Source organism: Ylistrum balloti, unplaced genomic scaffold (genome assembly GCF_031769215.1).
Source record: "Ylistrum balloti isolate Yb309-2 unplaced genomic scaffold, AGI_CSIRO_Ybal_v1 Utg370382, whole genome shotgun sequence".
NCBI classification, from domain to species: Eukaryota; Metazoa; Mollusca; class Bivalvia; order Pectinida; family Pectinidae; genus Ylistrum; species Ylistrum balloti.
In genome coordinates this window covers 254,677-267,950 of record NW_026782266.1, presented here as the reverse complement: position 1 = coordinate 267,950, position 13,274 = coordinate 254,677, and the positions used below count along the sequence as shown (strand labels likewise).

Here is a 13,274-nt window from a genome sequence, read left to right as displayed (position 1 = left end):
TTCACCATATCACCTAAGTACAAACCTTAACATACAGTTGATATCTGACCATTCACCATATCACCTAAACACAAACCTTAACATACAGTTGATATCTAACCATTCACCATATCACCTAAACACAAACCTTAACATACAGTTGATATCTAACCATTCACCATATCACCTAAACACTAACTTTAACATACAGTTGATATCTAACCATTCACCATATCACCTAAACACAAACCTTAACATACAGTTGATATCTAACCATTCACCATATCACCTAAACACAAACCTTAACATACAGTTGATATCTGACCATTCACCATATCACCTAAACACAAACCTTAACATACAGTTGATATCTGACCATTCACCATATCACCTAAGTACAAACCTTAACATACAGTTGATATCTAACCATTCACCATATCACCTAAACACAAACCTTAACATACAGTTGATATCTAACCATTCACCATATCACCTAAACACTAACTTTAACATACAGTTGATATCTGACCATTCACCATATCACCTAAGTACAAACCTTAACATACAGTTGATATCTAACCATTCACCATATCACCTAAACACAAACCTTAACATACAGTTGATATCTAACCATTCACCATATCACCTAAACACTAACTTAAACATACAGTTGATATCTAACCATTCACCATATCACCTAAACACTAACTTTAACATACAGTTGATATCTGACCATTCACCATATCACCTAAGTACAAACCTTAACATACAGTTGATATCTAACCATTCACCATATCACCTAAACACAAACCTTAACATACAGTTGATATCTAACCATTCACCATATCACCTAAACACAAACCTTAACATACAGTTGATATCTAACCATTCACCATATCACCTAAACACTAACTTAAACATACAGTTGATATCTAACCATTCACCATATCACCTAAACACTAACTTTAACATACAGTTGATATCTGACCATTCACCATATCACCTAAGTACAAACCTTAACATACAGTTGATATCTAACCATTCACCATATCACCTAAACACAAACCTTAACATACAGTTGATATCTAACCATTCACCATATCACCTAAACACTAACTTTAACATACAGTTGATATCTAACCATTCACCATATCACCTAAGCACTAACTTTAACATACAGTTGATATCTAACCATTCACCATATCACCTAAGTACAAACCTTAACATACAGTTGATATCTGACCATTCACCATATCACCTAAACACAAACCTTAACATACAGTTGATATCTAACCATTCACCATATCACCTAAACACAAACCTTAACATACAGTTGATATCTGACCATTCACCATATCACCTAAACACTAACTTTAACATACAGTTGATATCTAACCATTCACCATATCACCTAAACACAAACCTTAACATACAGTTGATATCTAACCATTCACCATATCACCTAAACACAAACCTTAACATACAGTTGATATCTGACCATTCACCATATCACCTAAACACAAACCTTAACATACAGTTGATATCTGACCATTCACCATATCACCTAAACACAAACGTTAACATACAGTTGATATCTGACCATTCACCATATCACCTAAACACAAACCTTAACATACAGTTGATATCTGACCATTCACCATATCACCTAAACACAAACGTTAACATACAGTTGATATCTAACCATTCACCATATTACCTAAACACAAACTTTAACATACAGTTGATATCTAACCATTCACCATATCACCTAAACACAAACCTTAACATACAGTTGATATCTGACCATTCACCATATCACCTAAACACAAACCTTAACATACAGTTGATATCTGACCATTCACCATATCACCTAAACACAAACCTTAACATACAGTTGATATCTGACCATTCACCATATCACCTAAGTACAAACCTTAACATACAGTTGATATCTGACCATTTACCATATCACCTAAACACAAACTTTAACATACAGTTGATATCTGACCATTCACCATATCACCTAAACACTAACTTTAACATACAGTTGATATCTGACCATTCACCATATCACCTAAGTACAAACCTTAACATACAGTTGATATCTAACCATTCACCATATCACCTAAACACAAACCTTAACATACAGTTGATATCTAACCATTCACCATATCACCTAAACACTAACTTAACATACAGTTGATATCTGACCATTCACCATATCACCTAAACACTAACTTTAACATACAGTTGATATCTGACCATTCACCATATCACCTAAGTACAAACCTTAACATACAGTTGATATCTAACCATTCACCATATCACCTAAACACAAACCTTAACATACAGTTGATATCTGACCATTCACCATATCACCTAAACACAAACCTTAACATACAGTTGATATCTTACCATTCACCATATCACCTAAACACAAACTTTAACATACAGTTGATATCTGACCATTCACCATATCACCTAAACACAAACCTTAACATACAGTTGATATCTAACCATTCACCATATCACCTAAACACAAACCTTAACATACAGTTGATATCTAACCATTCACCATATCACCTAAACACAAACTTTAACATACAGTTGATATCTGACCATTCACCATATCACCTAAGAACAAACTTTAACATACAGTTGATATCTGACCATTCACCATATCACCTAAGTACAAACCTTAACATACAGTTGATATCTGACCATTCACCATATCACCTAAACACAAACCTTAACATACAGTTGATATCTGACCATTCACCATATCACCTAAACACAAACCTTAACATACAGTTGATATCTAACCATTCACCATATCACCTAAACACAAACTTTAACATACAGTTGATATCTAACCATTCACCATATCACCTAAACACAAACCTTAACATACAGTTGATATCTAACCATTCACCATATCACCTAAACACAAACCTTAACATACAGTTGATATCTGACCATTCACCATATCACCTAAACACAAACCTTAACATACAGTTGATATCTGACCATTCACCATATCACCTAAACACAAACCTTAACATACAGTTGATATCTGACCATTCACCATATCACCTAAACACAAACCTTAACATACAGTTGATATCTGACCATTCACCATATCACCTAAACACAAACGTTAACATACAGTTGATATCTGACCATTCACCATATCACCTAAACACAAACTTTAACATACAGTTGATATCTGACCATTCACCATATCACCTAAACACAAACCTTAACATACAGTTGATATCTGACCATTCACTATATCACCTAAACACAAACCTTAACATACAGTTGATATCTGACCATTCACCATATCACCTAAACACAAACCTTAACATACAGTTGATATCTGACCATTCACCATATCACCTAAACACAAACTTAAACATACAGTTGATATCTGACCATTCACCATATCACCTAAACACAAACTTTAACATACAGTTGATATCTGACCATTCACCATATCACCTAAGTACAAACCTTAACATACAGTTGATATCTGACCATTCACCATATCACCTAAGTACAAACCTTAACATACAGTTGATATCTGACCATTCACCATATCACCTAAACACAAACCTTAACATACAGTTGATATCTGACCATTCACCATATCACCTAAGTACAAACCTTAACATACAGTTGATATCTGACCATTCACCATATCACCTAAACACAAACCTTAACATACAGTTGATATCTGACCATTCACCATATCACCTAAGTACAAACCTTAACATACAGTTGATATCTGACCATTCACCATATCACCTAAACACAAACCTTAACATACAGTTGATATCTGACCATTCACCATATCACCTAAACACAAACGTTAACATACAGTTGATATCTGACCATTCACCATATCACCTAAGTACAAACCTTAACATACAGTTGATATCTGACCATTCACCATATCACCTAAACACAAACCTTAACATACAGTTGATATCTGACCATTCACCATATCACCTAAACACAAACTTTAACATACAGTTGATATCTGACCATTCACCATATCACCTAAGTACAAACCTTAACATACAGTTGATATCTGACCATTCACCATATCACCTAAACACAAACTTTAACATACAGTTGATATCTGACCATTCACCATATCACCTAAACACAAACCTTACAGTTGATACATTCACCATATCACCTAAACACAAACTTTAACATACAGATATCTGACCATTCACCATATCACCTAAACACAAACCTTAACATACAGTTGATATCTAACCATTCACCATATCACCTAAACACAAACTTTAACATACAGTTGATATCTGACCATTCACCATATCACCTAAGTACAAACTTTAACATACAGTTGATATCTGACCATTCACCATATCACCTAAACACAAACTTTAACATACAGTTGATATCTGACCATTCACCATATCACCTAAACACAAACCTTAACATACAGTTGATATCTGACCATTCACCATATCACCTAAACACAAACTTTAACATACAGTTGATATCTGACCATTCACCATATCACCTAAACACTAACTTTAACATACAGTTGATATCTGACCATTCACCATATCACCTAAACACTAACTTTAACATACAGTTGATATCTGACCATTCACCATATCACCTAAACACAAACCTTAACATACAGTTGATATCTGACCATTAACCATATCGCCTAAGTACAAACTTAAACATACAGTTGATATCTAACCATTCACCATATCACCTAAGTACAAACCTTAACATACAGTTGATATCTGACCATTCACCATATCACCTAAGTACAAACTTTAACATACAGTTGATATCTGACCATATCACCATATCACCTAAACACAAACTAACTATAATTTATCCAGATATCAGTTGATATCTGATATTCCAGATATCACCTAGATATAATTACCATATCACCTAAGTACAAACCTTAACATACAGTTGATATCTTTCACCATATCAGAGAATACTTTAATATAGAGTATAATAATAGTCCAGATATCAGAGATATGATAAATATTCCAGATATCAGAGATATGATATCCAGATATCAGAGATATAATTAATACTCCAGATATCAGAGATATAATAATAGTCCAGATATCAGAGATATGATTAATATTCCAGATATCAGAGATATGTATTAATATTCCAGATATCAGAGATATAATTAATATTCCAGATATCAGAGATATAATTAATATTCCAGATATCAGAGATATAATTAATATCTACTCCAGATATCAGAGATATGATTATAGTATTTAATACCAGATATCAGAGATATAATTAATAGTCCAGATATCAGAGATATGATATAATATTCCAGATATCAGAGATATGATTAATATAATTAACATACAGTCCAGATATCAGAGATATAATTAATACTCCAGATATCAGAGATATAATTAATATCCAGATATCAGAGATATGATTAATAGTCCAGATATCAGAGATATGATTAATAGTCCAGATATCAGAGATATAATTAATAGTCCAGATATCAGAGATATGATTAATATCAGTCCAGATATCAGAGATATGATTAATATTCCAGATATCAGAGATATAATTAATAGTCCAGATATCAGAGATATGATTAATAGTCCAGATATTAGAGATATGATTAATAGTCCAGATATCAGAGATATAATTAATAGTATCCAGATATTAGAGATATGATTAATAGTCCAGATATCAGAGATATGATTAATATTCCAGATATCAGAGATATGATTAATAGTCCAGATATCAGAGATATGATTAATATTCCAGATATCAGAGATATAATTAATACTCCAGATATCAGAGATATAATTAATAGTCCAGATATCAGAGATATGATTAATATTCCAGATATCAGAGATATAATTAATAGTCCAGATATCAGAGATATGATTAATATTCCAGATATCAGAGATATAATTAATACTCCAGATATCAGAGATATGATTAATATTCCAGATATCAGAGATATAATTAATATCCAGATATCAGAGATATGATTAATAGTCCAGATATCAGAGATATAATTAATATCCAGATATCAGAGATATAATTAATAGTCCAGATATCAGAGATATATTAATAGTCCAGATATCAGAGATATAATTAATAGTCCAGATATCAGAGATATAATTAATAGTCCAGATATCAGAGATATGATTAATATTCCAGATATCAGAGATATAATTAATAGTCCAGATATCAGAGATATAATTAATATTCCAGATATCAGAGATATAATTAATACTCCAGATATCAGAGATATAATTAATAGTCCAGATATCAGAGATATAATTAATATTCCAGATATCAGAGATATATTAATAATATTCCAGATATCAGAGATATAATTAATAGTCCAGATATCAGAGATATGATTAATAGTCCAGATATCAGAGATATGATTAATAGTCCAGATATCAGAGATATAATTAATAGTCCAGATATCAGAGATATGATTAATAGTCCAGATATTAGAGATATGATTAATAGTCCAGATATTAGAGATATGATTAATAGTCCAGATATTAGAGATATGATTAATAGTCCAGATATTAGAGATATGATTAATAGTCCAGATATTAGAGATATGATTAATAGTCCAGATATTAGAGATATGATATAATAGTCCAGATATTAGAGATATGATTAATAGTCCAGATATTAGAGATATGATTAATAGTCCAGATATTAGAGATATGATTAATAGTCCAGATATTAGAGATATGATTAATAGTCCAGATATTAGAGATATGATTAATAGTCCAGATATCAGAGATATGATTAATTTCTAGAAAATACTCCCAAAACTGGAGTCCAGATATTAGAGATATGATTAATAGTCCAGATATTAGAGATATGATTAATAGTCCAGATATTAGAGATATGATTAATAGTCCAGATATTAGAGATATGATTAATAGTCCAGATATTAGAGATATGATTAATAGTCCAGATATTAGAGATATGATTAATAGTCCAGATATCAGAGATATGATTAATAGTCCAGATATTAGAGATATGATTAATATTCCAGATATTAGAGATATGATTAATATTCCAAAATATCAGAGACATAACAAGTGCTCCAGATATCAAAGATACAATGAGTGTTCCAGATATCAAAGTCATTATAATGGATGTCCCATATATCAAAGATAGAATGAATATTCCAGATATTAAAGATATGAGTGTCCCAGATATATGCTTTTACCTACTAGCATTTGAGCTTGACAAGCTTGGATCTTATAATAGTAGGAAGTATTGTATTTTTGAATCAGTCTTGTTTTAAATATGATATTGCTGAATGCTCTTCTATCATGTTTGCAGATAAAACTTTCCAAGCGTTTAACACCTACAAGCTATTGGTTCTGCATGATCTAGAAAATACTCCCAAAACTGGACTGTTCACCAAGCAGCCTCTGGATGCTGACCATTTATTGAGCGTACAGAGTGACTGGATGCCGGACAAAAAGTCACCCGAAATGCTCTACAATGTGTATGAGTTTTTCACAGGAAAGGTAAATATGAACTAAAGTATAGTAAAATAGATGGTCATGAACACATCATGTTTTATTTTTTATTTGTTTTCTTTTCATTTTGGGAAACATTTTTTGCTCGTGAAAACAGCTTGCTGGAAAACTGGTAAAAAAAATACCATTTACTGTACTTTCTCTGTGTTAATAAAGCATTGTTAGAGCTCAACTAATTTAGCCATGTATTTGTCCCTCTCCCAAGAGATGTGATGACTTGATTTCCATTTCCCTGTTCTTCCTTTGTTGCTGAGAAAATATCATTGCCTGTACTCTTTGAGCATTATTCCCATTGCTTGTATCTCACCTGGTCTGTAGGAATATCCAAACCTTAGATCTCTTTTAACCATTTGTGTCTCCTAGGGCTGTGAGAACTGGGTGCTGAGTAATGGCTGTGTCATTGTCCTTCCATTCTCCAACACAGACGACAGGACAGCAAAGAAAATAGCCTCACAGATAACATCTATTATTGGGCAGGTAAGTTAGTGAAAATTTTAAATGTGTCTGTTATAGATTGTAGGCTTAAGATAAAGTCACCATTCTGATGAAATGGGAGATAACTAAACTGTGTGGTTTCTTTTCAGACATACCTCTAAGTCTCTGATGCTGAGGCTAGTGATGTTACTATATTGGTAATGTCTCGATGAAAAGGTCTCTTTACTCAGGTTTACCTTCATGTATTTATGAGGGGTCTCTATTGACAGGTTTTATTATGAGATGCAATTTGGGTTTCCCTATAGAGAGGTTTCATTTTGAGAAGTGATGATGGTCAGTATAGACAGGTTTTATTTTGAGTAGAGACGCTGGTACAAGTAGACATGTTTGATTTTGAGTAGCTACGAGGGTGTCTCTATAGACAGGTTTCATTTTGAAAAGTGATGATGGTCTGTACAGACAAATTTTATTTTGAGTAGAGATAATGGTCTAATTAGACAGGTTTTATTTTGAGTAGAGATGATGGTCTAATTAGACAGGTTTTATTTTGAGTAGAGATGATGGTCTAATTAGACAGGTTTTATTTTGAGTAGAGATGATGGTCTAATTAGACAGGTTTTATTTTGAGTAGAGATGATGGTCTAATTAGACAGGTTTTATTTTGAGTAGAGATGATGGTCTAATTAGACAGGTTTTATTTTGGGTAGAGATGATGGTCTAATTAGACAGGTTTTATTTTGGGTAGAGATGATGGTCTAATTAGACAGGTTTTATTTTGGGTAGAGATGATGGTCTAATTAGACAGGTTTTATTTTGAGTAGAGATGATGGTCTAATTAGACAGGTTTTATTTTGAGTAGAGATGATGGTCTAATTAGAAAGGTTTTATTTTGCATCCAGTATGTTTTTGTGTTTTCAAAAATACACAAATTTCTGGTACTTAAACATCAATGTGTACTCAAGACATGTCAAAAACTTCATGCTATACTTGATGAAAGCATGTGTTCTACTTCTATAAAGATTAGGGTACTAATAACCTGTTGGGGGATGTATATACATCACCAGAAAAAAATACATAAACTCGAGTGTATATTCATTGATATTTTCATTGTAGTACCCAGAGAATGCATTTGTTTTGGCCGATCTTTCACCTGTTAATGAAGACACTTCAACAACGATGTTGGACAAAGTGAAAAAAATCCTGAAAGACCAAGCAGATTATATAGGCCTCTCACGGTCATACAGAAGGTGAGGATGATACTAGTAATGGGGGTATATAGGTGGTAGTTATAAGTCAGCTGTAAGTTGTATCATATAGTTCACAGACATGCTGGTCTGGGGTTAAAATGCATTTCTACATGTCCTGTCAACTTTGAGTATTTCAGACTCTCTTACATTTCTTAGTCCCCTGTTGTAGAAAAAGGCAAATTTAACATGAAACATAAGAGCACTTAATTCAATTTTCCTTTAAAAGTTGGCATTCATATGTCCATAAATGACATCTGAAAACAGTTTACTTCTTCAATTCATTAGTGTTACTTATATCCACGATCACTGGTGTCGTGTTTTAATTCATTTTATTGTCCTGATCCAGTGTGATTGCTTGAGCGAGATTATTTCTGATGAATTTCGATACATTGTATCATACAAAAGACAAATAAGTGATGACTGTCATCAGGTCATAGTTCAAGCTTCCTAGGGTCAAGGTCAATAGCACTGTTGCTGTTTTCAGAAAACAAAGCAAAAATTATTGTTGCAAGTCTGGTTTGATGATACTTTGATTGAATTTGATAAGATTTTATATAAACATCAAGACATAACTGTACTGACACTATGGGCTTTCTATGTCATAAACATTTTCTTGTTGTTTTGTTATGTTTTTAGCCAAGAAGATAAATGGGTTTTAACAGAACACAGCTTTGATGACCAGATACAGATGGCCCTGAATCAAACACTTCTAGAAAAATTGAATCAACTTCTCATGCACAAAGCCCTGCTCTCTACAGTAAACTTGGTAAGATGTGATGATGAGAAGATCTTTGTCTTTCTAGTGACGTCATTGTGAACATTATATAAAAAGTGCCAAAGTTTACACGTTTCATTGCATTGTATTTTAGTAACAAGGGTTACAAGTGTAGCAAGTCTTAGAAGATGAGAAATCACACAATAACATAAAAGATAAAAAAAATCAAATATGAAAAATCCATTGAAGATGGTCTGCTTTACAAAGGAGCTTATGAAATGCTTTTCGTTCCTTTTTGAGTTAGTGTGTGACTTATTTCATTAGCATAGAAGAAAAAAAAACCAGAGACATCAGCATGTTTTACTATCATCAATTTTTGAGGAATTCCATTGCAATTAAGAATTTTTTTTTTTCTAGGCAAAAGACTCAGATCGTTCGTTTCTAAAGACAACTGTTGAACATTTAGGAGTTGTCTTCCCTTGGCATCAGTCACAGTTTCTTGCATTGACAACAAGGGCTTTTGAAGTCATTTTGAAGAATGGAAAAACAATGCCATTGGTTTCTTCTTTAGCAGATATAAAGAAAAGTTGCCCTGTAGATACAAAGTTCACCTTCAACCCCAGATCAGCTTACAGTGAGATTGGCATGGCTTTGGAGATCTTACATGAAAGGGTAGGTATATCCTTAGGTATGTAGAGTTAAATATAGACCAAAATATAGACCTAGTATAGAGATTTAAATAAAGACCAAAATATAGACCTAGATATGTACAGTTAAATATAGACCAAAATATAGACCTAGATATATAGAGTTTTATATAGACCAAAATATAGACCTAGTTATGTAGAGTTAAATATAGACCAAAATATAGACCTAGGTATATAGAGTTAAATGTAAACCTAAATATAGACCTAGGTATATAGAGTTAAATATAGACCAAAATATAGACCTAGATATATAGAGTTTTATATAGACCAAAATATAGACCTAGGTATATAGAGTTAAATATAGACCAAAATATAGACCAGGGAGTTAAATGTAGACCTAAATATAGACCAGGTATTTAGAGTTAAATGTAGACCTAAATATAGACCAGGTATTTAGAGTTAAATATAGACCAAAATATAGACCTTGGTATGTAGAAATTAATGAAGACCTGGTTATATAGTATATCTTGGTATCGGTTTAAATTTTTATGATTAAGTGATAAAGATTGTAATTTTAGTATCTGATGAATATATACATTTGTATTTCTTAAGTTTCCTACCAGAATATATTGGTGTCTAACAAATAATTTAAATAAAGTATGATGAATCACAGGGTATATATATTTGAGTCAGTTATTTATGTTATACATGTATCAATATCTATGATTTATCATTGTTGATATCCGTAAATTTACCTGACCAATCACATCTCTTGTTACACTGCTTTGACCAGTGATATCTATTGCTACAATCACCTTGTTTGTTTCAGGGTTCTGTTGTATACTTTCCAAATATAAACCGGAAACCAGCTGTGCAGAATATTGAAAGTTTGGTGAATCTTGTTAAGCTGGGAGGTGTCATGCCACACCATGCAGATATACCTGGGGTGGGAACAGAAACACCGTGTTGGAGCAGAGATGACTTCAAAGTCTACTACAAAAATATGTCAGATGTAAGTTTCTTTTGGTGTGTAATGGATATGCCCACCCTGAAATCTGTATTTTTGTATAAATTTTTAGATTTGTTTCAAAAAAAATTATTAAACTCACATATCATCTGAATGGTGTTCAATAAATGCTCACAGTAAATTAGATTTAAATACATTAATCAAATACATAATCAAACTAATAAGTTGCAATGAAATGTTAATATTGGTTCCATTTTGTGTATATTTTCTAGGAGCAGATCAACCTATTTTTAAACATCCTGACAGAGCAGGGTTTAGTGTTTAGGTTTCCATGTGCTCCCAAGGATCCTAAGTCTAAAGACACACTTGTATATGTGATGACTGAGAATCTCCCTAAAGATCCAGAAATGCCAGTGGTAAGTAGTGAAACTTTAAATACCTCCCCTGATAATTCAGAATACCTTCCCTGTTCATCATAATTACCTTCTCAGGTAATCCAGAAATACAAGTGGTAAGTGGCAAAAATGGAATTACCTCCCTTGATAATCAGAATTATCATCTCAGGTAATCCAGAAATACAAGTGGTAAAAAATGAAATTACCTCCCTTGATAATCAGAATTATCATCTCAGGTAATCCAGAAATACAAGTGGTAAAAAATGAAATTACCTCCCTTGATAATCAGAATTATCATCTCAGGTAATCCAGAAATACAAGTGGTAAGTGGCAAAAATGAAATTACCTCCCTTGATAATCAGAATTATCTTCTCAGGTAATCCAGAAATACAAGTGGTAAGTGGTAAAAATGTAATTACCTCCCATGATAATCATAATTACCTTCTCAAGTAATCCAGAAATATCAGTATATACTTAAAATCTTCATTTTTGGGCCATTGTTTCATGCTTGACATAAAACTCTGAAGCCATGCACTATGAGCTTTTCATATATCAGTTCCAACATCCAGTACACTGTTTGTTTATCATGGAATAATTCTGGTCAGTCTGATACTGTTTAAGCAGATTAAGTGAAAGTGCCCTTGGTTGTAAATCATAATTACCTCCCCTGATGATCCAGAAATAGTAAGGATAAAATTACTACCCTTTGGGCCTTTTATAATAACTTTTTCTGGTTATATCTAGACATATGTAGTTAGTTTGTTCTTCCTCAACTACATATCTTTTCGTTTATTATCATCTTCATGTATGGTTAGTTCTTGTATGTGGGTTTGTGACTAACACTTTTAATTTTAATTTAATAACCTTTCAGGATGAAATTTGGCCTCCAGATTTACCGACAGGTTTTATGCAGAGAGATGCATACTTCACCTTCCCATCTCTCCCCCACTGGCTGTTTCCTTGCTTCCTCAGGTAGAGTGTTTCAAGTACATGGCATCAAAATCCTCAATGATTTAACCAAAGGGCCAATGAATAATGTTTGTATTGATTTTTTACTTAGGGTCAAGGTGATATTATTTATAATCTGATACAGAAATAGATGATTTTATTTTGATTTGAAATATTTTCACAAAATTAAGTAAACTTTAGTTTAATTGATTGATTTTAAACATTCTGCTGTTCCTCATTTGCAGAAAAGTACAGGAGACCTCCCAAGTCATATTAATGTGGAAGTCAGGCCTTATCCTTCATCAAGGCCCTGTCATGGTCTTGGTCGAACTTCTTCCAAATGAGATCAATCATGGTAAGATTTTAG

General features: G+C 32.5%; 1 protein-coding gene across 1 annotated transcript in view; it reads left to right on the top strand.

Moving 5' to 3' along the window:
* Nucleotides 1–7,350: 7,350 nt before the first annotated feature.
* LOC132554131 (uncharacterized) overlaps nucleotides 7,351–13,274 on the top strand; it is a gene marked incomplete at its 5' end in the record, with an annotated part of 56,137 nt that continues 50,213 nt past the window's right edge. Inside the window, 9 exons of the mRNA XM_060218431.1 lie at nucleotides 7,351–7,541; nucleotides 7,917–8,030; nucleotides 9,102–9,235; nucleotides 9,872–10,001; nucleotides 10,368–10,622; nucleotides 11,427–11,609; nucleotides 11,837–11,980; nucleotides 12,831–12,931; nucleotides 13,153–13,262. Of these exons, the coding sequence (XP_060074414.1) occupies nucleotides 7,351–7,541; nucleotides 7,917–8,030; nucleotides 9,102–9,235; nucleotides 9,872–10,001; nucleotides 10,368–10,622; nucleotides 11,427–11,609; nucleotides 11,837–11,980; nucleotides 12,831–12,931; nucleotides 13,153–13,262 (1,362 nt within the window). The remainder of the gene's footprint in view (nucleotides 7,542–7,916; nucleotides 8,031–9,101; nucleotides 9,236–9,871; nucleotides 10,002–10,367; nucleotides 10,623–11,426; nucleotides 11,610–11,836; nucleotides 11,981–12,830; nucleotides 12,932–13,152; nucleotides 13,263–13,274) is intronic.